The following is a 20351-nucleotide window of genomic DNA, read 5'->3' as shown; positions in this document are numbered from 1 at the left end:
AAAGATATACCTTTTATGTAATAAAGTTGAATGAAAGTAAGACAGAGTTTGAAAAGTGAAATCATCGCGTGTCTAACTCGTATCCATTGCTTCAGTCGGAAGATGAACTTCAGTGTGAACTTTCAGAGGTATATTAAAAAAAATACTTATTATATTGAAATCTATTATTTAAAAACTTAGTTGCAATGTATATTGTCTATAATATATACATTTAAAAATTATATAATATCTTTTATTGTATTATAAATAATACAATGATGCTGAAGTTATTCAGTTTTGCTTATTATATTTTATTACAAAAATTACCAATCCATTGTTACAATATCCAGCGTATTGTAACGATATCCCATACGACATAGAAAAATGATAATTCACCACAATAAAGCTTACAATCTCTTAGCATTTAAGACTGTAAATACCCACTGAAAATAAAAAGACAATTATTTATCTAAAAACAGCGTACACATGAAGATCGTCTGAAGTTATAATATCTCTTACGGAAGTTTCATCTTCATGAATATCCAGCACGCGGTAAACGACACGAGTATGCTAAGGAATCCAACGCATATCAAAAGAACTCTGTTAAGCTTTGGCGTCGATGGACCGTGCGTTTGATCTAGGATGATAAACCCCAAGCCTCCCATCGTGAACAAGAAACTGGAGGCCAACCCTTCCATAATGTACTGTCCATTTACCCGATAAGGCATGAACGCTACCTACAAGGATTGCATTAATTTATAAAAAAGCAACTTGAAAATAAAGGTTTTCATAACAATCCTTACGGGTCTTGTATGACCGTGTTCGTCCGTCGTAGATCCTACACTAGGTGGTTCAACAATTACATCGTATATAATTCCTAAAAAATATACTCATGTACAATTGAGCAACAAACAGGACAGAAGAATTGTAAAATAATATATTGCGTCTATAAAAATGATAAATGATAAGAGATTGAGTTAATAATTATTCACACTTTATTTCTAAAATTTATTACAATTATACAATAAAGAGAATTACTTATTGACTTATACACATCATTTTTCCACATGGTTTTTTTATTTTTTAATACATTTAGTCCAGTTTTGTACACAATTATTTATGTTCTTAGAAAAACTTTTTTCGTGGACAAATGGTTGATATATTGATAAATTTTCTATTGTAATTATAATAGGATTAAGTAAGATTTGGTAAGATATAAATAAATCTATAACATTATACGTATATGCAATTTAAAGTATGCAAACTATGTATCTATGTTATCAATAATTAATAGATCATACAAGAGTCAGATTTCATTAGAATTAGTAAAAATTATATTCCATTTTTTATTTTTATATTAGATACATATTTTTATCAATACTGAAGTCAGAAATATTAACAATTTTATAATTTAATTGCTTTCTTTTATATTGTTTTATCCAATTTATTTTGCCAATTTATATTTATAATTACATTGTCGACGTGTTAGAATGTAAATAATACCTAAATAATCCACATAAGGATTGAGTTCTAATAAATTTTGGAAATAAAGTATACAATTATCAACTTACTCTCATATGATTCATAACTTTGTAACGCAATAATAATGAATAAATAAGTTGAGGGAATTTGGACACAGGCTAACCTCCTGTCACCAAGAAGTACGACAACAGGATGAAGGAGAAGACTACCATAGCACTAGGTTTGACGAACCAGGACGGTCTCTTTAGTTTCAAGTTAGGCACTTCCAGGATTAAGAACGGTAAACGGAAAATGCACTCCATTTTGTTGTGGTCGAGCGATTTACGCTACACGATGGAAAAATAAAGGATCTCTCGCCCGGGAACATCCACCTGTGTCCACCTGACAGCGTGACAGCTTCCCGGTGTCCCGGCGAGTCGGCTCCGAAAGTCCGAAGTGTCCGAACCTCGAATCGAAATAGCTTCACCGGTTGTCGCCCTCCCACGTGCCAACGCAACACTATCAAAGTATCAAACGCAACCGATACAGGCACGGTGCATAAATTTATCTAGACGCGCGTGGTGAGTTCCACTTGGAGTGCTTGGACTTTGGAGCGATTATCGCCAATAGGCGATTGCTTTTCGACGTTGAGCTTTCGAGAATCTCGAGAGCTCCTCTCTTGCCGCCGATTGTGTTGGATTGTGTTGAGTGAACGATACTCAAAAGAGAGGAAAAAGAGATAGAGCGCATAAACAAGTGCAATAGCACGCCTTGTAAAGTCTCGCCGCACTCGGTTCGTTGATTGGTAATGAGACAGCAATTAGTCCCCGCGGATTAACCTCGCACCGTACTGAGTGATAAGCAAATTTCTCGATTCAACGCGAAGCAGTTTAATTAGCTCGTGTGATTTAATTGTCTAATTTCTACGGTATAATGTACGCCAACAGATAGCGATACATGTTTTACACAAAGTGAATAATTACATATTGTTGCAGGGCGTATAAAAGTTTGTATCTCCGTAGTGGATGTACAATGGACATTGTCATGCAACATTAGATATTAATGTGCAACTTGCTTGCTTGACACATTGGTTTTTATGGTATGTGTATTGTTTATTAAATAACAATAATTGATACAAGATAATCATATATATAACATAATTAAAATTGTGGAATGACCAGATTGCTTATGGTAGAATCTTTGTGTTGGGTATTTTTTACATATTTCTTATTGAGCACCAAGATCCTGCTGATTGTTTGTTGTCTTCTTTCAATTTTAATTGAGTAATTTATTTTATACAAGTCTAAATAATTGTGCATTGTTACAGAGAATGTGAAAGATTGATTCATACTATGACATATGATGGATATATAACTTGACAGTGGTAGGGTGATTTTATGTTGCAAGATCAGTATTGAAAAGACATCGTATCTAGGAAAATGAGTGAGACCACTTCAATGAATGATGTACCTGAAAGCAATGGTGCAGTGGAGCAGCCTACTTACAATGGGGAAGTGGAAGAACACACAAGTAAGTTAATTTATTACATTTGGAGTGACTTTGATTAAATTTTAATCAATTTAATTAATTTAATTGAACAGAACTGACAGCAAAATTTTTTATTATATAATTCTTAATTTGATTTTTTTACATTGAATTTTTTACATTGAAAAAATTATGTTAAAATAGTTATATAATATTAAATTAATAAGCATTAGTGGATAAATTAATTGCCAATTATTGTCTTTTCTATTTTATTAGCCAAGTCTCCAGTAAGTACTGAGGAGAAGGTGCCGGATTCAGTATGTGACAATAGTGTGAAGAGAAGTGCCACTGCAACTGGCAATAACAACACACCGAATAGAACAAAAAAACGTAAAAAAGCTAGAGATGCTACCGCGCCGAGACAGCCTTTGAGTGGTTACTTCCTGTAATAATCAAATGCATAAATATTTTAGCATATGTTAGAATATTCCGTTTGTAATGAAATGTATAAAACATGCAGGTTCTTAAACGATCGAAGAGAGAAGGTCCGAAACCAGAATCCAAGTTTAACGTTCACGGAGATAACAAAGCTTCTAGCTGCAGAATGGAGTAAATTACCGCTCGATCAGAAACAAGTTTGTTTTCCCTTATACAATATCCCTTGTTGTCTCTCTGTAACATTAATGGCATTACAATTACTTTTTTCAGCATTATTTAGATGCGGCTGAACAAGAGAAAGAGCGCTACAATCGCGAGTTTAGCGAGTATAAACAAACAGAAGCATACCGACTGTTTAATGAAAAACAGTTAGAAAGACAAAATGAAAATAAGAAGGAGAGAAATGGCACGGATGTAAATGCTGAGCAGAATGTATGAAAATATTGTTAAACTCTAGATTGTGGCTAATCCATTGTAATACTAATGGAAACTTTTTATTTAGGATGTTCACCAAGACAAGGACAATGACTTCACGGGCTTCGATATCCCTATTTTTACAGAAGAATTTCTGGATCATAACAAAGGTAAAAAAGTTACAACTATGTATAATCAGTAGAAAATTTATTAGATCTAGTATATATAATGTAGACAAATTTTTAAATAAAAATATCTGCATAGCCTGTGAGGCGGAATTAAGACAACTGCGAAAAGCTACATCCGATTATGAAGCTCAGAACGCGGTTCTTCAGCGACATGTGGACAGTCTGCATGCAGCCGTGAATCGCTTGGAGTCCGAAACTAATCAACAACGAACATCTAATCAAGCTTTGCAGCGTCATTTAGATTCTCTTCGTTCTCAATTGGCAGGCTGCTTTGCCACCATACCACTTCCAGGTGAGTTTCTCTTGCCGACACGTCAATTTTGGAAGGTTTATATCACAAATATAATTTGCTTTTTTGCAGGCACGCACGATGGTGCTACGTTACAAAATATCGACAGTTATTTCGAGAGGTTGGAGTCTCTATTTAGCGGTAATGTCGAACAAAGTCTACGTAATGCCGTACGTAATGCCGTGTCCCGTCTCGAGTTAATTGGATGACGATCGCCTTCAAGCAATACAACCGGTGCGGTAAAACACCATCGTTCAAGGCATTCACATCGAAAGTAACCAGGAAAATTTAGGTGCGTTATTTTTAGCGATTTGTAAATTCCACGTTCTTATACCTCACAGGTAGGACCGATGATTGCCAGTTATTTAAGTGAATTTACCTGTATATCTAATTATTACTTGTATCTTTATAATATATGTGACAATAATTTACGTTATTTTTATATATACTTATTTCGATCAAAATTTTATTTTAAATATAATGTAGATAATTTCAACTTCTGTTACGTATCTTAATTTGATATGAACGTGAGCCAACTTATGTGCATTTATGTACATTGAAATAGTTTGTCTATCGAGATCAAAATCTTATTAATTAATATCCAATGATTTGAATGATTAAAAAATTTAGAACATCTAAATTTGTCATTATTTAGAATATTTAGCACTTAATAAATTATTATATACTTAATAAATTTTTGTGATCTTATTACAAATTATTGTCAATATTTAGCATTTGTTTTTTTAGTTGATTCGACATGAACCTGAAAAAATTATAATAATTTTTTAATTTACATCATGCGCTATAAAGGCATAAGAATTATTATTTCTTATTAATTTAGAAATTTATGATTATTTTTACCTCAAAGATGCCGCATTGGGCCGGTGATATTGCTCAGCGGAAAGTACAATATTTTCAATTTGCGGAAACAAATTGATTATAATACTTTTCTTGATCGACAGAATAGACCGTATAAGCTCAAATGTACATTGTGTATTTGTCATCAAATATTTTTGCACTGCGGCAGAAACAGCAACTTGAAATTTTTCCCTGAAAATAAAATTGAATGTAAATTATTTATATATTTGAACATATACTTGAATTTTAGGTATAATATATCTCGATATTTGTTCACCTGAATTTCTCATAATAAGGATTTTTAATTACGTCATTAATAAAGTCAATTGTGTGTAGCTTATGTGGATGATGATCAGGAACTTTCATGTAACACCCAAAGATACTCGGAGAACAAGTTTGGATAATATGTTCTGTAATGTATTTGGGATAGTTTTTTCCTTCTTTAAGCAATGTTTTTATAAGCCAAGTTATCTATGTGTGAATGTATAATAAATATATTTGCAACTATCATTAAGACATTGAATGAATAATTATAATTGCATACCAAGTTGGAGTGTTTGTGAATGACATTATCAGATGATATAGTATAGAAGTTTGACATCAACGTTTCGAAAATTGTACGCAGAAAATCGCTCCTTGCTTCCTTGAAGCATTTCAGCAATGTGTCGGAAATCTTAAAACTATGACCGCTGTTGATTTCAGTTATCAGAATTGGTAAATACTGATCAAAGATGTCTCTGAACATCGCTTGCAAATGGATGTCGCTTTTGATGTTCAATTTATCGAAGCCGAGTATTACCATTGAAAATATTCTTTTTCCCAATTGTTTTATGTACGACTGCATAGAGTTCTCTGGCACCAATATAACCTTGTTAATGAGCGTTCTTAACATATCATTTGGCTGATTCTGTAGAAATAAATTTTTTTTTTTTAGAATATAAAAACTTCAGTAATGATTAAAGCCTTCGGTACATGATACGATTTTTTATGCTAGATCGCATACGAGGTGTCTTAATATGTGTCCTGATTGGCTCGGATGATTATGTCACCAATCGTAAGTCAATGAAGATACGTAGCAAGACGCCTCGTATGCAATCTAGCATGGAAAATCGTATCATGTGCCGAAGACTTAAGTCGTACATACTTTAGTATATAGCGTCGGAGAAATGCAGAGGATTAATGTACCCAGACATCTATAAATCCAGAACGCTAGCTCCGAATCTTTTGTCTCCTCTGTTATAGGTATCATGACCCACTTGTCTAAATTTTTAAAATACAATTTGAATTTCGCGTTGTATTGAAGTTTCTCTTGCTCAATCTGTGAAATTTTGAAAATTGTGTTAATTTGTTTTTGGAGCAAGTTTGAAAGTACGAATACACATTGGATTAATACCTTTAAAGTATTCTGTTTCTTCATGAACGATATTATAAATGTTAAAATGGGTTCGTTACTGTTCTGAAATTCGTGCATGTCACAATCTGAAACAAATATATCCTTGATCTCACTGAGACTGACAATGTAATTTTGTAGAATCTTTATATCTTTTCTGTTTGAGTCGTAACTGACAATAGAACATTTTATCCAAGCCTGAAATATGAATTTTATGAACTCTCTGCTCTGATTATTTCGTAATATAAGCAATAAGTAAGTGTATATACAAACTTGGATAAGAATAGTGTCAAAATTTGGAATTTCCTTCTTCAAGTTTTGAACAGATTGTTCATTCTCGAGAATCGACGTTAAATAATATTGGGTAATTCTGAAGACACAAAATAATTTTTTACTATATTATTTTTTCAAAAAATAAATACTAATTTTTAGATAAAACATTCTGACCTTATGTCTTTTACAAATATCGATGCTGCGAAGTGTTGAAATAAAGATACAGCCGAGTGTTTATACTTCTTAGCAGTAGCTGGTTCTCTAACTGCCTCTAAAGTAAATAAGACAGCCAGCTTGGAAATAATTTTATAATTGTCACCAGAAAGCACAGGATCGAAAACAAGTTGACGAACTCGAGATGCGACCACGCACCATAATGCGTCCAACATTTTCCTGACACCATCTATAAGCAAATTTGAGCAAGAGTTCGTACTTTCGTCACATAAACTTGAAAATGTAGCTGGAAGAAAATTTATGAAATTAACGCATCTAAAATAAGAAACAAAAACATACCGACCCGAATTATTACAAAAAACTTGCAGTGTGATACATTTTTCAAAAACAGTCGCGAGCATCTCCAATAGAGATCCAATTCTGTTCTTCGGACACTCCAAAAGATAACGATCGATCCAACCGCTAATGAAATTGAACTCTCCCAAATCCATTTTTTCATTGCCAGACAAAATTGTATTCAATATATCGACGAAATTGGTCATCATGGAACGAGACGTTTCATCTTTACGACAGCTTATTAAGTTGATCTGTAAAACAAAAAAGGGGAGATATACAAAAAATATATAATAAAATATAAATAATATTTATAATTAACATTTGTCAATCTGTATAAAAAAATAGATCATACTGTTTCTGTAAAATGTCCGGCTATGGAACTAAAAGATAACTTTCTTTCATTGAATAGCAAGAGACACGTTAATTTTCCTTTCCAGATTAGATTGCATTTTTTATTATATTCGTTATTTAATTCATGAGTAGATGGCAGAAGGTCTAACATTGTTGTACACTGCAAAACATATATTAACATATATTTATATATGTCGTTAATATGTGAAACTGTAATTTAGCAATAGTAGTTACATTTTAACTTACTACATTCGTGATATCTGCGGTAATAGCTAAAGTAATAAATAAAGATATAAAGTTGTAGAGACCACTCTCGGAAAACTCTGCGACTTTATTTCTTGAAAATTTCGTATATACACGCCCCTTAATTTGATTCCAATACTTCGGATCCGACGTGCCGTATTTTTTCAAAAACGTACCTGAAAGCTTGATCTTTTGATATGATGGACATTCGGAACACTTTAATCAAACTCACCTATCAAGTGCAAGAACATGCCATAACTGGATTCCTTGGAATGTTCAAATTTGCCATAAATTCTGTCATTAATTTGCTTGAGAATATCCGTAGCTGTCTTTCTACAAAAAGATATTCAGTCTTCATTTATTTATTTATTTACAGCTAAAATTAGAAATTTAAGTGAGCATACTTTTCAAGAGACAGGGCCCAAGGCCCAGAAGTTTGTAATAGGAACGGTTGATCCAATCTTTTGTGGAAACAATCCCAAAGAAAAGAAATAATTAGTACTCGTGGTTGCCACCAATTAATTATGAGATCATGTAACAATGGTATTATGATCTTGAGCTCTATGTCAAGCTCATCCCTTTCACCATCTTTTCCACCTTTACATACATATGCTTTTAGAACCTTTTCAACTTGTTCGCAGTTTGATCTAATCTGTAAATGGACATATATCTGACATTACATGATCCGCGAACTTCAATTTTTATTTTTTATTTCTATTTTGTGTCACATATTACCCTTTGAGAATTATATTGCAGGTATACGCCGTCGTTACTGTACCCGTACAATAGAGACAGATGGTATATTATCCAAATACAAAACAATTCGGGATTCTTACAATCTGACAGAGAGGAATCCACGCTTCTATGCCAGAATATCGCTTGAGACTGATCCTTACTTAATATTTTATCGATACAACTATTTACAAGATCCCAAAACATCTGAAAATTTTACAATTACAATAAAAGTACACATTGCCAAATTATTATATACTTATCAATTATATACCTTGGTTTTTTTTCCTTCTAAACTGTCGACAAATATTTGTAGCATAAGCCACAATTCTCGCGTGCATGTGCAGCAGTATGGCGTTTTCTGCGTGAGGTCCACAGTCCAGCTTAAGGCTAACTGAACATAAAAATATAAAGAAATATGAAATAACACATTCATATTATTACAGGAACAAATTCTTCGATTGTATTTATTACCCTTTCAAATACTTTTAAGGCAGAATATAGGAGATCGTTAATGACCATTTCAGTAGTATTTTCAAACTCTTCTAACTGCGTTAACTGATATTGGTACCACATCGTTTTTGAATATATTAATGTAATGAGAAACCATCTTAACTCTATATGCATGTGGTATAAATGAAATTCCGGTTGTTTACACTAAAATGGAAACAACTTGACATATTACATTTTTGCTCAATCAAAAAGAATAAATTTCTTTAATTACCTTGTTGCCTATATTGGAAGCAGCATAATGCAGAGTTGAATCTGGGATGCTATGTAATGTACTAAGAAAATACTTGATGCAGTCAAACAAAGTATCTATGTCTTTGCCGATTTCTGGCATTACTGTTTCTAACGCACCAAGATCCCACTTTATACTGCAATATCGGAATATAAATTATTTATTGTAAAATAACAAAAAAACATTGCAGATAGAAGATGTTCCATTTACCTGTTCATATACGTACGAAAATACATAATAAATTTGCAAATCATCTTTCTCAGAAGAAAGCAGTTTACATTATTATCGTTATTGCATAATCCAGATGTTGCGACTGGTCTCTCCTGTCTATTTAGTATCTTCAGTTGCATCCTGTCACAGAAGAGAGAAATAAATGTTCAAATATGTAGCTCACCCATATTCAGTGACCATAATACTTAAAGAAAATTTTTTCTTAGAAAAACGTTCTTACTCCATGCAATTAATAAGATGTTTGAGATTCATCACAGCGACTGATCCAGGCATGACACAGTCAAAGAGCCTAACTTCGACATTAGCAAAGGGATAATCAGTTTGTGGAAAAAGCACATTGTCCACCTCCCTGCAATAAAATAGCCCATCTCTGCTTAGTTGCCAATCATTAATGTTCACCTTGCCATTGCAGTCGAAGATAACATCGAAATCCATCTGTAAAATGACTTCTGAATTATTTGTCTATTATAAAATCACAGTGAACTGGTGTTATAATTACACTCATACTTTGTAATACAGGTTTCCTCTACTTATAACTATTTTGACTTGTAATTGGCATGCAATTAACTAAAATAAACTAATAAACTATAATAAAGCTGATTAATCATTAATCAATGATCCAAATTGAATATTAATTCTCTAAATATTATGTTAAAAGTCATATTATATTTTTAAGAAATAAATGGTATTTGTTTTTTAATTATTTGTTGAAGTTAATCTGTATTTAAACGAAATTTTAATTTTATAGAAAATATTTAAAATGATAATCTTTTAAAAAGAAACTTTGTTTTGCTGTTTTCTAAATAGAGAATTTATAATCATTTTTAGTAATAAATTAATTACTTTGCATAAATGTTTTATTTATATAAAATATAAGTGCTATTCAACTTACGATCAATTCGATTTACAATTTAGTTTTGAACGTAACCCTTTCGTAAGTGAATGTACATCTGATATTCCACTGGCATTGAAGCAATATATTACAAGTAATAATCTTCTAGCGTCTGTACTTGCGATAATAGGTGCAGGGTTTGCGTTTCAATCGCATCTCTCACCAAGCATAAACTACATTTAAGCGATCCGGAAACTAAAATCACTGAAGATCCCAAATTCCGAAACTGATTAAATCCCTCATGTTTCTCGGCTCTTGGATGGCTAGCAGACGCCTTTTGTGCATTTTGGCGGCATCTCCAGATTTCCACAGATCTCCACGTCACGTGAGCTGCGGGGTCAAGGGAGCGAGATGAGACAAAGCGCGATTGAATTCGACTGACAGAGATCCACGAATATCGCCAAAATATAAATATTTGTCTTAATTAGCCTCTTTGAGCTGAACTACCTATAGTATATAGAAATTATTTATCATAATTATCTTTTAACGAACGAAATGAAAACTATATATTTATCACAGGATGACTATGACTATATAGATTAACAGAGGTTAATTTAACCGATAGAGCATAATTTGCTTAAAATTTTTAATTATACAATTCTCTTTTATTGTTTCTTTAATTAATTTTTCTATCTATTAAATTAAGACAAAAATTAATAATTCTACCATATATGTTAACAAACTATAATTAATCTGTACGTTTAACTTTTATTAAGTGATACTCGATCGTAGTATTTTAATTGTAAATGTGAATTTTTATGTCAATTTATTTTTAGTATATGTAAAGAAAATTTATGATTCAGTATTTTTTCCCCATAAAAAAGAACTACCAGCTGCAGTTTTAAATAAAGAAGGCAATTAAAATGCCGGGTGCCTTCCTTATCTGCAGTTTTCCTACATTTCTCGTTTATTCCTCTATACAATTCCTTTGTCCCTATATCTCTCCACATATTTGTTTTTGCTTCTCGTCTAGCTCCTTTTCTCCGTCGCGATCTCAAGACTCTCAAGAGGCCGTTGTTTACAAGCTTGCGAACGGCGACGTCGAAGATGGCGACGGAAGCGAGGAGCGCGTCAGACGGAGCGGCCACGTGCGCGTGAATGCATACACGACGGTAGGGACGCGACGAGCCCTTCGTCGGCACGTCTCCCGCCCTTCGGACGAGCCGTCCGCAAGCGAGACACGCGAAGCGGACGCGTGACACGCGCGCCCCGGAGTCCCCGGACCCGACCGGACACCGCGCTCGCGTTCAATCGGTGGCGGCGGCGGCGGCGACGGCCGAGAGGACGGATACTCGCGGGTCCGATGACTCATCCGCTCGCGGTCGGGTGACGATGATGCTCCCGGAGGAGCCAGGACGACGTGGAGAGCCCTTGGCGAGAGCTACGCTCGCCAACATGAACACCTTTAAGGATCTTAACGACGAGGTACGTTGCGCCTTCTACTAGTTCTGCCGAGCTCTCTTACGCGATAGTTAATTATCCAAGAAGCGTAGGTTATCTCCCTCATATTAGATTTGTATATTTTTATCTAATACAAATGTTCCTCATACATACTATTATACCTTGCAAATTTACTCTCTTCTCCCAGTGAAGTCAAGATACACATTGTTTTAACATTTTTATTTTTTTATTGTTGAACGTGTTCCTTTATTTTGGAGGATATATGGACCTTGCAATGGATCTTGCTTGTATTTTGATAATGTTTAGTATATACGACTGTATTTTTTGCATTTAACAGATAGTTTTTAAATGAAATTTTGATTATAATGTTTATAAAAATACAGCCTATGTTAAAGGTATTAGATGTATATATTTTTTTATTGAACTAGATTTCTTTTATCTGCATTATTTTTTATTGATTATTGATATTACATAAGTCTAAAGTATTCTTGAAACAAAAAATAATTACATATATCCAATAAGAAATAATATAAATAAAAGTCTTTCAGATAAGTGAAAAAAGGAAAGCAATATAATAAGTATACCTGATATTTTTAGTCAGTCTGTATTTATTTTATCTGTGTTCTGTAAATATAGACAAGAGAAGAGAAACAAATTTGTAATTGTTTATTTTTACAGCCTCCTTTGTTACAAGCCATATTTCATGGAAATGTGGAAGCGGTTCGTACTTTGCTGTCACAGAAAGAAGATGTTAATTGGCAAGACAAGGAGCAGCGCTCCCTTTTACATGCGGCAGCATACAGGTCAGTACTTTAGATAATAAAATACTGAAAACTCAAAACACAAATCCCTTTGAAATTGATTGAGCAGCCAAAATGTTCATGGTATTCGCATTTCTAGGGGAGATACCGCTATTGTAGAACTTCTTTTGTTAAATGGTGCAGTGGTCAATAGTAAAGATAAGAAATGGTTGACACCTCTGCATCGAGCCTGCTGTTCGGGCAATTACAACGTAGTGGATATTCTGTTGAGATACAAGGCGGACGTGAACGCCCGTGATCGTAGTTGGCAGACGCCTCTTCATGTGGCAGCTGCAAATAATGCTGTGCAATGCGTAGAACTTTTAATACCACATTTATTAAATATCAATGTCACAGACAGGTTTGTATCATTATGGCGGTAGTCTCACACAATGTTTATAGAATGGATAGTTTTTAAAACTTAGCAAATTATTAATAAATATTAAGTACACAGATTATTATCAAGTTATTAATTTCTACAGAGGTGGAAAAACATGTCTTCATCATGCGGTGTACAACGGACATTTTGAGATGTGTGAATATCTAATGCAATTTGGTTGTGTGATAAACGCCTCAGACAAGAAAGACCGAAGAGCCTTGCATTTTGCAGTGTACAATGGCCACAATGAGATTGTGAAAACACTAATAGCCAAAGGCGCAGACGTGGACGTTAAAGTATTAATTTTTTATAAAATCTGATAGATTGCTCTTATATATCATCTTAGATGTATCCTATATATAAATACTTTCTATGTTAAGGATCGAGACTTATATACTCCATTACATGCAGCAGCCGCTTCCGGTAGTGTAGAATGTGTGCAAATTTTAATTGAGGCTGGCGCCGATATTGAGGCTAAAAATGTCTATGGAAATACACCGCTGCATATCGCGTGCTTGAACGGACGTTCCCTCGTAGTCAAGGAACTTATAGCTAATCACGTTAATTTAGGTGAGTCATTATTGAAACTTTCAGTACCACTATATTCATGGCACTCGAATAAATGTTGTTTATGTGTGTCGGTTACGACAGAAGCCGTGAATTATCGAGGGCAAACCGCGTTGCATGTTGCTGCCGCCAGTACCGGTGGTGCCGACTGTTTCCAAATGCTAATATACAACGGATTGAAGGTCAACGTTCAGTCGGAGGACGGTCGTACGCCGTTACACATGACTGCAATTTACGGAAGATTCACGAGATCTCAAACGTTGCTAGACGCGGGAGCTTTTCCAGACGCGAGAGACAAAAATGGGAATACGTCATTACACATTGCCGCCTGGTAAATTATTCAGAGAATACAGTAGCCTGCTACATTTAGTATTTATAATTCACAAATTTTAGAAAAATTTGTATTTCTAGAGATATTTATGCTTTGTGTTGATCGCGAATAAGAGCAACTGCTTCTAATTACAGGTTTGGCCACGAGGCTTTGACGACATCTCTACTGGAAAGTGCTGCGTCTCCGGCTACACGCAACGCACAACAACGCACACCTTTGCATTTAAGTTGTTTAGCGGGACATATAGAAGTGAGTTATATATTTTTCAATATCTTTCTTGATCACATTTGATTTTTATTGTTATGATTTAATGTATCCGATTCATATATATCGTACCACAGGTTTGTAGAAAATTATTACAACTCGATAGTAGGCGAATTGATGCGCGAGATATCGGTGGCAGGACAGCCTTACACTTGGCAGCATTTAAGGTAGCGCATCGCTTAATTCTAATATTTTATAACATCTAATATTTTTTTCTTTAATCTAATGTTTAATGCAGTAAAAATATATCAATGTCGAGTTGTGAAAAAATTCATTGGTTGATTATATTAAACAGGGTTCCGTAGATTGTTTGGATTTACTCTTATCTAGCGGCGCCAATTTCCGTCTTGCCGATAACGACAATCGATTGGCGCTTCACCATGCCGCATGTCAAGGACATTATCCTTGCGTTTTTACTTTGGTCGGGTTCGGCAGCGATTCAAATGCTCAAGATGTGAACGGCGCGACGCCGTTACATTTGGCCGCAGCGGCGTCAAATTCTAACGCTCAGTCAGTATCCATTCTGTTTCTCTCTCTCTCTTTTTCAGTTCAATTTCTCATACTTATCTATGCTTATAATTGATCTTAATTAACACAGATCCTTCAAGTGCGTGCAGTACTTACTGCAACATCGGGCAGATCCGCGTTTACGTGACAAACGCGGTTTTACTGCGATCCATTACGCGGTGGCGGGCGGCAACAAAGCGGCATTGGAGGCTCTTCTGAATGCATCGTCGTCACCGCCGCCTTCAAATCTGACCACTTCGCTCAACTCTTCGACCGGGCAGGAGTTATCTTTACCGGCACTCACGCCGATACATCTCGCGGTACGTAAACTCGTAAGAATATGAACGTTTAAAATTATTTGGCGTCGGTGAAATACGAAAGTATTTTTAACTTAAAAAATGTATTATCAGGCGTATCATGGTCACGATGAGATCTTGCAGCTGCTTCTGCCCTTGTTTCCCAATACGAATATTAAGGAAGATAGTGGAAAGACGCCTCTAGACTTGGCCGCCTACAAGGGGCACAAACAGTGTATCGTGCTTTTGTTACGATTCGGTGCTTCAGTGGCAGTGCAAGTGAGTGTTTATTATTTGGAAAAATCAGGAAAAATCTGGAATTTTTTGAGAATTAATTTTTTACTCTTGAAAATCAGATTTTTATGGATTTTTATTGATATTTAGTAAAATCATTGAAAATTTTACTTTTAAATTTAAATTCTATCTTTCTTTTTCTGACAAAATTATTTATTTGATCACTTATTTCTTTACAGAAGTGAAAATCTTACACAAAGTGAAAATCGATTAACAATAAATGACATATATACATTGTAAATTTTTATAAAAGAATTAGTGACGTAATAGAAAACATTACATTAATCTAAATTAGCATTGTACGTTAAATCGCTTTTCGAATTCTATTCTTCCAGTAAGCTAGATCTGTGCTACGAACAGATAAAATTTCTGTAAACATCCTAATGAGAGAGAAGAAGCTGAATTTTTTGCTTGACAAGGTATTTACACGTGACTAATATTGTATTTCAGGACTTTGTTACGAGACGTACGCCCATGCATTGCGCCGCCGCAACAGGTCATGCGGATTGCTTGGCGCTTCTTCTGCAGCACATGGACGACCCTAACGCGGTAAATTGTTATGATTCTAAGCAGCGCACGGCTCTAACGCTGGCGGTAGCAAATAACTATCCGGAATGCGCGATGCTACTTCTGACGTACAAAGCCGACTGTAATTTACCAGACGTTAACAAGCACACGCCACTGTTTCGTGCGGTGATCAACGAACGCGATAATCAGTTGGTGAAATTGTTGTTGAAGCATGGCGCTCAGGTGGCTATGCAAGATATGAACGGTAAAACACCGTTACACTTAGCGGCGGCTTGCGGCAGGTGAGGAGAAGTTATATTCATACGAAATTTTTTGTCGTGGTGCAGAGTTGCTCTTCATTCCGAATTTGTTTGTAGACTGTATGCTTTAGCCGCGCTCGTTAAAGCTGATCCGACCGCGGCAGCTTTGAAAGACGATCAAGGCTGCACGGTGCTACATTGGGCCTGTTACAACGGTAACTCGAATTGTGTAGAGTATCTTTTGAATCATAACGTGTTTGATTCTTTGGAAGGTACGTGGTCTCTTGTTCTTAGAAGATGATTCTTTACATCAATACCAGTAACGTACATTAAGCTAATTTTTTAAATTATTTGCAGGTAATCCGTTCTCCGCTGTGCATTGCGCTGTATATCAGGGATCGGCGCACTGCCTAGATTTGCTGATCAACAAGTTTGGTGGACAAGCGGTTGCTGCTCCAAGAGATTCGTCCTGTGGCTTATTACCGTTGCATGTCGCCGCTAGTGCAGGATCCGTCGAGTGCGCGCGATTAATTCTGAACTCTGTCGGACCAGAACTAGCCGGACTTGAGACAACCGATTATTTCGGTCGAACGCCGCTTCTTTGCGCGGCTGTCAATGGACAGTGCAACGCTATCGGTAATTTGAATGGTCTATACTAAAGTTTCCTCGCTTGTATTATTTTTGTGATATTCTTGTATTAATGAGACACATCATCTATTAACAGAGTTGATGCTTGAATGGAAAGCCAACGTGCGCGCTGTCGATTCCAATAAGAATACAGCGTTGCACTTAGCATGTCAAAGACGTCATTCTGCCGCAGCGTCGTTACTTTTAAACTGGATCGAGAACTGCAGTTTTGATACCGATAAGAACACGTCGCAATCGCAACGCGTTTCCGTTATTAACATGATTAACAAGCAGCAGAGAACGCCGTTACATCTGGCAGCGAGAAACGGCCTTGTGACGGTAAGATTGTATACAACGATACAGATATTTTCTGGGATAAGAAGTGAGAAATATTATTTTGATTAGATCACGCGACGCTTGTTGCAATTGGGCGCGAGCGTCGTAGCTGTTGACGCTGAAGGACTCACACCCGCCTTGGCCTGTGCCCCAAATCCAGCAGTAGCCAAATGTCTAGCAACTATTCTCGCTGCACAGGGTAATATTTCTTTTTATTCATTATCCATATAAAAAAAAATATATACATACAATATAAGATCGTGCGATGTTCTTTCGTTAGGTCAAAATGGGGAAACCGCACAATACTCACCGGCTATTCAGCACACGTTGGAGGTGTACCTGAATGGCGTGGACTCGCAGCACAGCTCCGACTCAGAGTTTTACTGACAACGAGCGTCGATACGCTCGGATCATCGAATGTTCCGGGCGAGAACGAACGTCGACTCGAGACGCAACCACATTGACGCTAGATTGATGTGGACGAGTTGTTGGTTCTTTTCTGTTCTAGCGTAATTAGCGTCCAATTCCGATGAGCCGAATGAGATTGTCAAACGAGCCAATCTTCGATGATTAGCCTCATAAGTAGTAATCGTGACAATACCGGTGTCTGTGCTATCGAAAATTCGATAGAGCAATTAATCGACTGCCAAGAAGGGTTGTATGTATGAATGTACGTACGTGCGTTAATCATATGGCTTGTTCTTTTTCGCTGTACTGCTATACTGGAGTAACAAGTTAGAGTAAGACAAATATATTTTTTCTCATTCTAACTTATTGCACCAATGTAGCAGTGCAGCGAAAAAGAACAGGCCAATAATTACTTAATAGGCATATTTAGGAGAGCTGTACAGTAATCGAAAGTCATCTTTCCGTTCGTGTAATTATATACATGCATGAGGTACAGTATTGTCTTAATCTGGGGATATTTATAAAAATCAAATGTTATAATTTTATTTTGAAATTTGTCAATTAGAATAAACGTACAATAACGTTACATAAAAGTTCACCATATATCATCTGGTATCGAGTGTTATAGAATGTTCGTGTATGATACGATATAAAACAACACTAATGTCAGTTATTCTTTTTAATAATTTATATTATAATGTGCGTATTCTACGACGACAGACAATTTGTCCAATTTTGTCATAAGAGGTTTCTTTTTTATTAAGAAGAGTACAAAATTTCGCAATTAGATCTTTATTCCTCTTGGATATTGAAATTTATTCATTTTTTTTAATTCTAGCGAAGTATCGGGATTACACGATATCTCTATTTTTCTCCTTTTAAATATCTCATTTTATTATATATCTATATTAAATATCTATTTAGAAATATAGATATATAATATAAATATATATATATATATATATATATATATATATATAATTTTGATTATTAAATATCTAGACGTGTATCTCTTATACATAGCTGAGAACGAGATATAATTTCGTCGCACACATGTACTGTCTCTCTCTTTCTCTCTCTCTTTAATTACATATAACTTTTAAATATAATTATTAATGCACACATATATATATCTCCTACATTTCAAGCATTTCATATGTTTGCCTGCATAATTTTTTAAATTGATCATGTCGGTGCATACAATAGGATTCTCTCATGATAGATTAACGCGAATCTCGAATATGGACCACTATAATAATAATAATTGCGAGAGCACAAGTAATAATATAGTTATATTAAGTAAGTCTCTCGAATGCAATTATAAATCTAACAATAAAACAATGGCGTATCATCTGTTTTATAGTCTAGTAGATGTAACAATAAAGAAAGGCGCAATTCTGGTAGGAATTAGATATCAGTGTAAATATTGAACGGAAGTAGGCAGGCAATGCTCAATTAATTGCATTTATTAAACTAGGTTGTTTCTCATTAGAACCTGGAAGTTTGTGTGAAATATCGTGTCACACATTGAGCATCGCTACATCCTAGAGTTATAGGAACTACTGCAAGCAAGTTGTGTGTGCATGTGTATCATGTTCAGCAATTACAATTTACACATAGCGCGCGATATAGGAATTTCCGGGCCCTATTTATAAGGGCTCTGGGCACAAGAATATTAGAAAAATATTAAATGTTAGGAATAAGAATAAAAATTGTAGAATTAGTTTTCTCAATGAACAGTACAAGTAAATAATAAGTTACGTTGTATCTTGCAAGACACATTTATTTTATATTTTATTTGTATCCATTGTGCATTACGTTCAATCTCTACAAATTTTGACTTTTAATGTTTGATATTTATTCCTGTTCCTAATATTTTATTATTGTGCACAGAGTCTTAGTTATAACCGGATGTCTTCCATTCCCAGCAACAGTCTCAGTTGATTATTTTGATGTACGAATTCTACACTAATACAAATCGTGTTTTCACGCTTTTAGCTGCTCGAACAGTTTGGAGATTATGCGTTCGCAAAAATTTTGATTTGTCGCGAGAAAGTATAGTATTATGAGATTGTAAAAGAAAAAAACCGAAAGTATGAATGTTTAATTATGTTTCAATGTTGTAAATATATCAAAGAGAACCGAATTAACCCCTCCCGAGGATTCTGTACAACAAGGTGGCGCGATGAGAAAGATAAACGAGTATCTAGCTATTTTCTTAAAGATTTGTAGTAAAACCTAAACTGCCTGACTAATTGTATGACGAATGAGAAGATAGAGTTTGTAAATGTAAGATATATAATGGTTGATCGAGGAATTGAATCGGGAATAAGTTAAATTATCTTTAAATGTTTTGCCTGCTTTCCATGCGTTTTGTTAACATTTTGATTCGCAATTATTAATCGTGACTGTATTTTTTTTGAAAATCATGGTGTTGGAAATTATGATATTAAAAAAAATTAAAAATCTTAACTGTAAAGTTAATATGTATTACAAAATAGCTTAATCTGAATCTTACTATGATTTTCAAGCAAATACATGTATTATATACGTGTAACGCGTCAATGAAAATTTTAATGGAAATATTCAGCGCGGCAATTATGTCATTTTTGTACTTAAAAACTTATAATTTTTGCATTTAATAGATTGTAAGCGCGATCATTCTTAAGTGGCAGTATACACATACTGACGATCTTAAACGTTAAATGTGATCGATATTATATAGAAAATCCTGTAATTTATCGATGAGAGGACATTGTAGTTTTATTGTATATATTAATTCCGATCATCACTTACGCATAATAATTACGCGGTTAATGAAATTGTTGATACTTGGGAAATTGCGATTTGTACATGATTTTGTACTTGCGACTGTTTTATAAAAACAAAAATACGGGA

At 34.7% G+C, this 20351-nt stretch overlaps 4 protein-coding genes across 8 annotated transcripts; 2 read left to right on the top strand and 2 right to left on the bottom strand.

Annotated features, from left to right (window-relative positions):
• Nucleotides 1-217: 217 nt before the first annotated feature.
• LOC105831276 (oligosaccharyltransferase complex subunit OSTC) lies at nt 218-1926 on the bottom strand. Its single transcript, XM_012671284.3, has 4 exons — nt 1625-1926; nt 783-856; nt 499-716; nt 218-422 (listed from the first exon to the last, which is right to left on the bottom strand). Exons 1-4 carry the CDS (start codon nt 1761-1763, stop codon nt 404-406), a joined length of 450 nt encoding a protein of 149 aa, XP_012526738.1. The 5' UTR covers nt 1764-1926; the 3' UTR covers nt 218-403.
• A 160-nt stretch (nt 1927-2086) lies between these two features.
• LOC105831275 (high mobility group protein 20A) lies at nt 2087-4894 on the top strand. 4 transcript variants are annotated; one of them, XM_012671281.3, is made up of 9 exons: nt 2087-2245; nt 2436-2539; nt 2768-2970; nt 3202-3370; nt 3446-3560; nt 3634-3795; nt 3866-3947; nt 4042-4257; nt 4327-4894. In XM_012671281.3, the coding sequence occupies exons 3-9, from the start codon at nt 2880-2882 to the stop codon at nt 4461-4463; spliced, it is 972 nt and encodes a 323-aa protein (XP_012526735.1). In that variant the 5' UTR covers nt 2087-2245; nt 2436-2539; nt 2768-2879; the 3' UTR covers nt 4464-4894. The 4 variants fall into 4 exon arrangements, with proteins under 4 accessions (XP_012526735.1, XP_012526736.1, XP_012526734.1 ...); XM_012671282.3 differs by having other exon boundaries at nt 2088-2233; XM_012671280.3 differs by having other exon boundaries at nt 2094-2368.
• A 68-nt stretch (nt 4895-4962) lies between these two features.
• Nucleotides 4963-10812, bottom strand: LOC105831272 (protein MMS22-like). Of its 2 annotated transcripts, XM_028190531.2 has the most exons (19): nt 9805-10019; nt 9564-9704; nt 9336-9489; nt 9086-9268; nt 8886-9005; nt 8615-8818; nt 8284-8531; nt 8112-8212; nt 7883-8055; nt 7638-7796; nt 7293-7536; nt 6950-7178; nt 6776-6872; nt 6506-6700; nt 6257-6430; nt 5657-6019; nt 5390-5583; nt 5116-5304; nt 4963-5017 (listed from the first exon to the last, which is right to left on the bottom strand). In XM_028190531.2, exons 1-19 carry the CDS (start codon nt 10017-10019, stop codon nt 4963-4965), a joined length of 3438 nt encoding a protein of 1145 aa, XP_028046332.2. The 2 variants fall into 2 exon arrangements, with proteins under 2 accessions (XP_028046332.2, XP_028046331.2); XM_028190530.2 differs by lacking the exon at nt 4963-5017 and adding an exon at nt 10477-10812 and having other exon boundaries at nt 5053-5304; nt 6257-6872; nt 6950-7536.
• A 971-nt stretch (nt 10813-11783) lies between these two features.
• On the top strand, nt 11784-18036 carry LOC105831273 (serine/threonine-protein phosphatase 6 regulatory ankyrin repeat subunit A). Its single transcript, XM_012671277.3, has 17 exons — nt 11784-11901; nt 12556-12680; nt 12778-13038; nt 13160-13352; nt 13437-13626; nt 13708-13954; nt 14089-14203; nt 14296-14385; nt 14514-14728; nt 14817-15045; nt 15136-15300; nt 15766-16124; nt 16200-16354; nt 16440-16718; nt 16807-17048; nt 17115-17244; nt 17326-18036. Exons 1-17 carry the CDS (start codon nt 11809-11811, stop codon nt 17430-17432), a joined length of 3195 nt encoding a protein of 1064 aa, XP_012526731.2. The 5' UTR covers nt 11784-11808; the 3' UTR covers nt 17433-18036.
• Nucleotides 18037-20351: the final 2315 nt, after the last annotated feature.

The sequence above is a fragment of the Monomorium pharaonis genome, chromosome 6 (assembly GCF_013373865.1).
Source record: "Monomorium pharaonis isolate MP-MQ-018 chromosome 6, ASM1337386v2, whole genome shotgun sequence".
Lineage (NCBI taxonomy): Eukaryota > Metazoa > Arthropoda > Insecta > Hymenoptera > Formicidae > Monomorium > Monomorium pharaonis.
This window is presented reverse-complemented; position numbering and strand designations above follow the sequence as displayed.

Excerpts from the sequence above, each read along its gene's own strand:
- LOC105831276 (XM_012671284.3), bottom strand. The coding sequence starts at position 1,763 with ATGGAGTGCATTTTCCGTTTACCGTTCTTAATCCTGGAAGTGCCTAAC. Across the intron at positions 857-1,624 it reads GTACTTCTTGGTGACAGGAG|GAATTATATACGATGTAATT; the intron begins GTTAGCCTGTGT and ends TATATTTTTTAG. Across the intron at positions 717-782 it reads AACACGGTCATACAAGACCC|GTAGCGTTCATGCCTTATCG; the intron begins GTAAGGATTGTT and ends CAATCCTTGTAG.
- LOC105831273 (XM_012671277.3), top strand. The coding sequence starts at position 11,809 with ATGATGCTCCCGGAGGAGCCAGGACGACGTGGAGAGCCCTTGGCGAGA. Across the intron at positions 14,204-14,295 it reads GTTTAGCGGGACATATAGAA|GTTTGTAGAAAATTATTACA; the intron begins GTGAGTTATATA and ends ATCGTACCACAG. Across the intron at positions 16,125-16,199 it reads TTAGCGGCGGCTTGCGGCAG|ACTGTATGCTTTAGCCGCGC; the intron begins GTGAGGAGAAGT and ends ATTTGTTTGTAG.
- LOC105831275 (XM_012671281.3), top strand. The coding sequence starts at position 2,880 with ATGAGTGAGACCACTTCAATGAATGATGTACCTGAAAGCAATGGTGCA. Across the intron at positions 2,971-3,201 it reads GGAAGTGGAAGAACACACAA|CCAAGTCTCCAGTAAGTACT; the intron begins GTAAGTTAATTT and ends CTATTTTATTAG. Across the intron at positions 3,371-3,445 it reads CCTTTGAGTGGTTACTTCCT|GTTCTTAAACGATCGAAGAG; the intron begins GTAATAATCAAA and ends TAAAACATGCAG.
- LOC105831272 (XM_028190530.2), bottom strand. The coding sequence starts at position 10,019 with ATGGATTTCGATGTTATCTTCGACTGCAATGGCAAGGTGAACATTAAT. Across the intron at positions 8,819-8,885 it reads TAGAAGGAAAAAAAACCAAG|ATGTTTTGGGATCTTGTAAA; the intron begins GTATATAATTGA and ends TAAAATTTTCAG. Across the intron at positions 6,873-6,949 it reads ATATTTGTAAAAGACATAAG|AATTACCCAATATTATTTAA; the intron begins GTCAGAATGTTT and ends TTGTGTCTTCAG.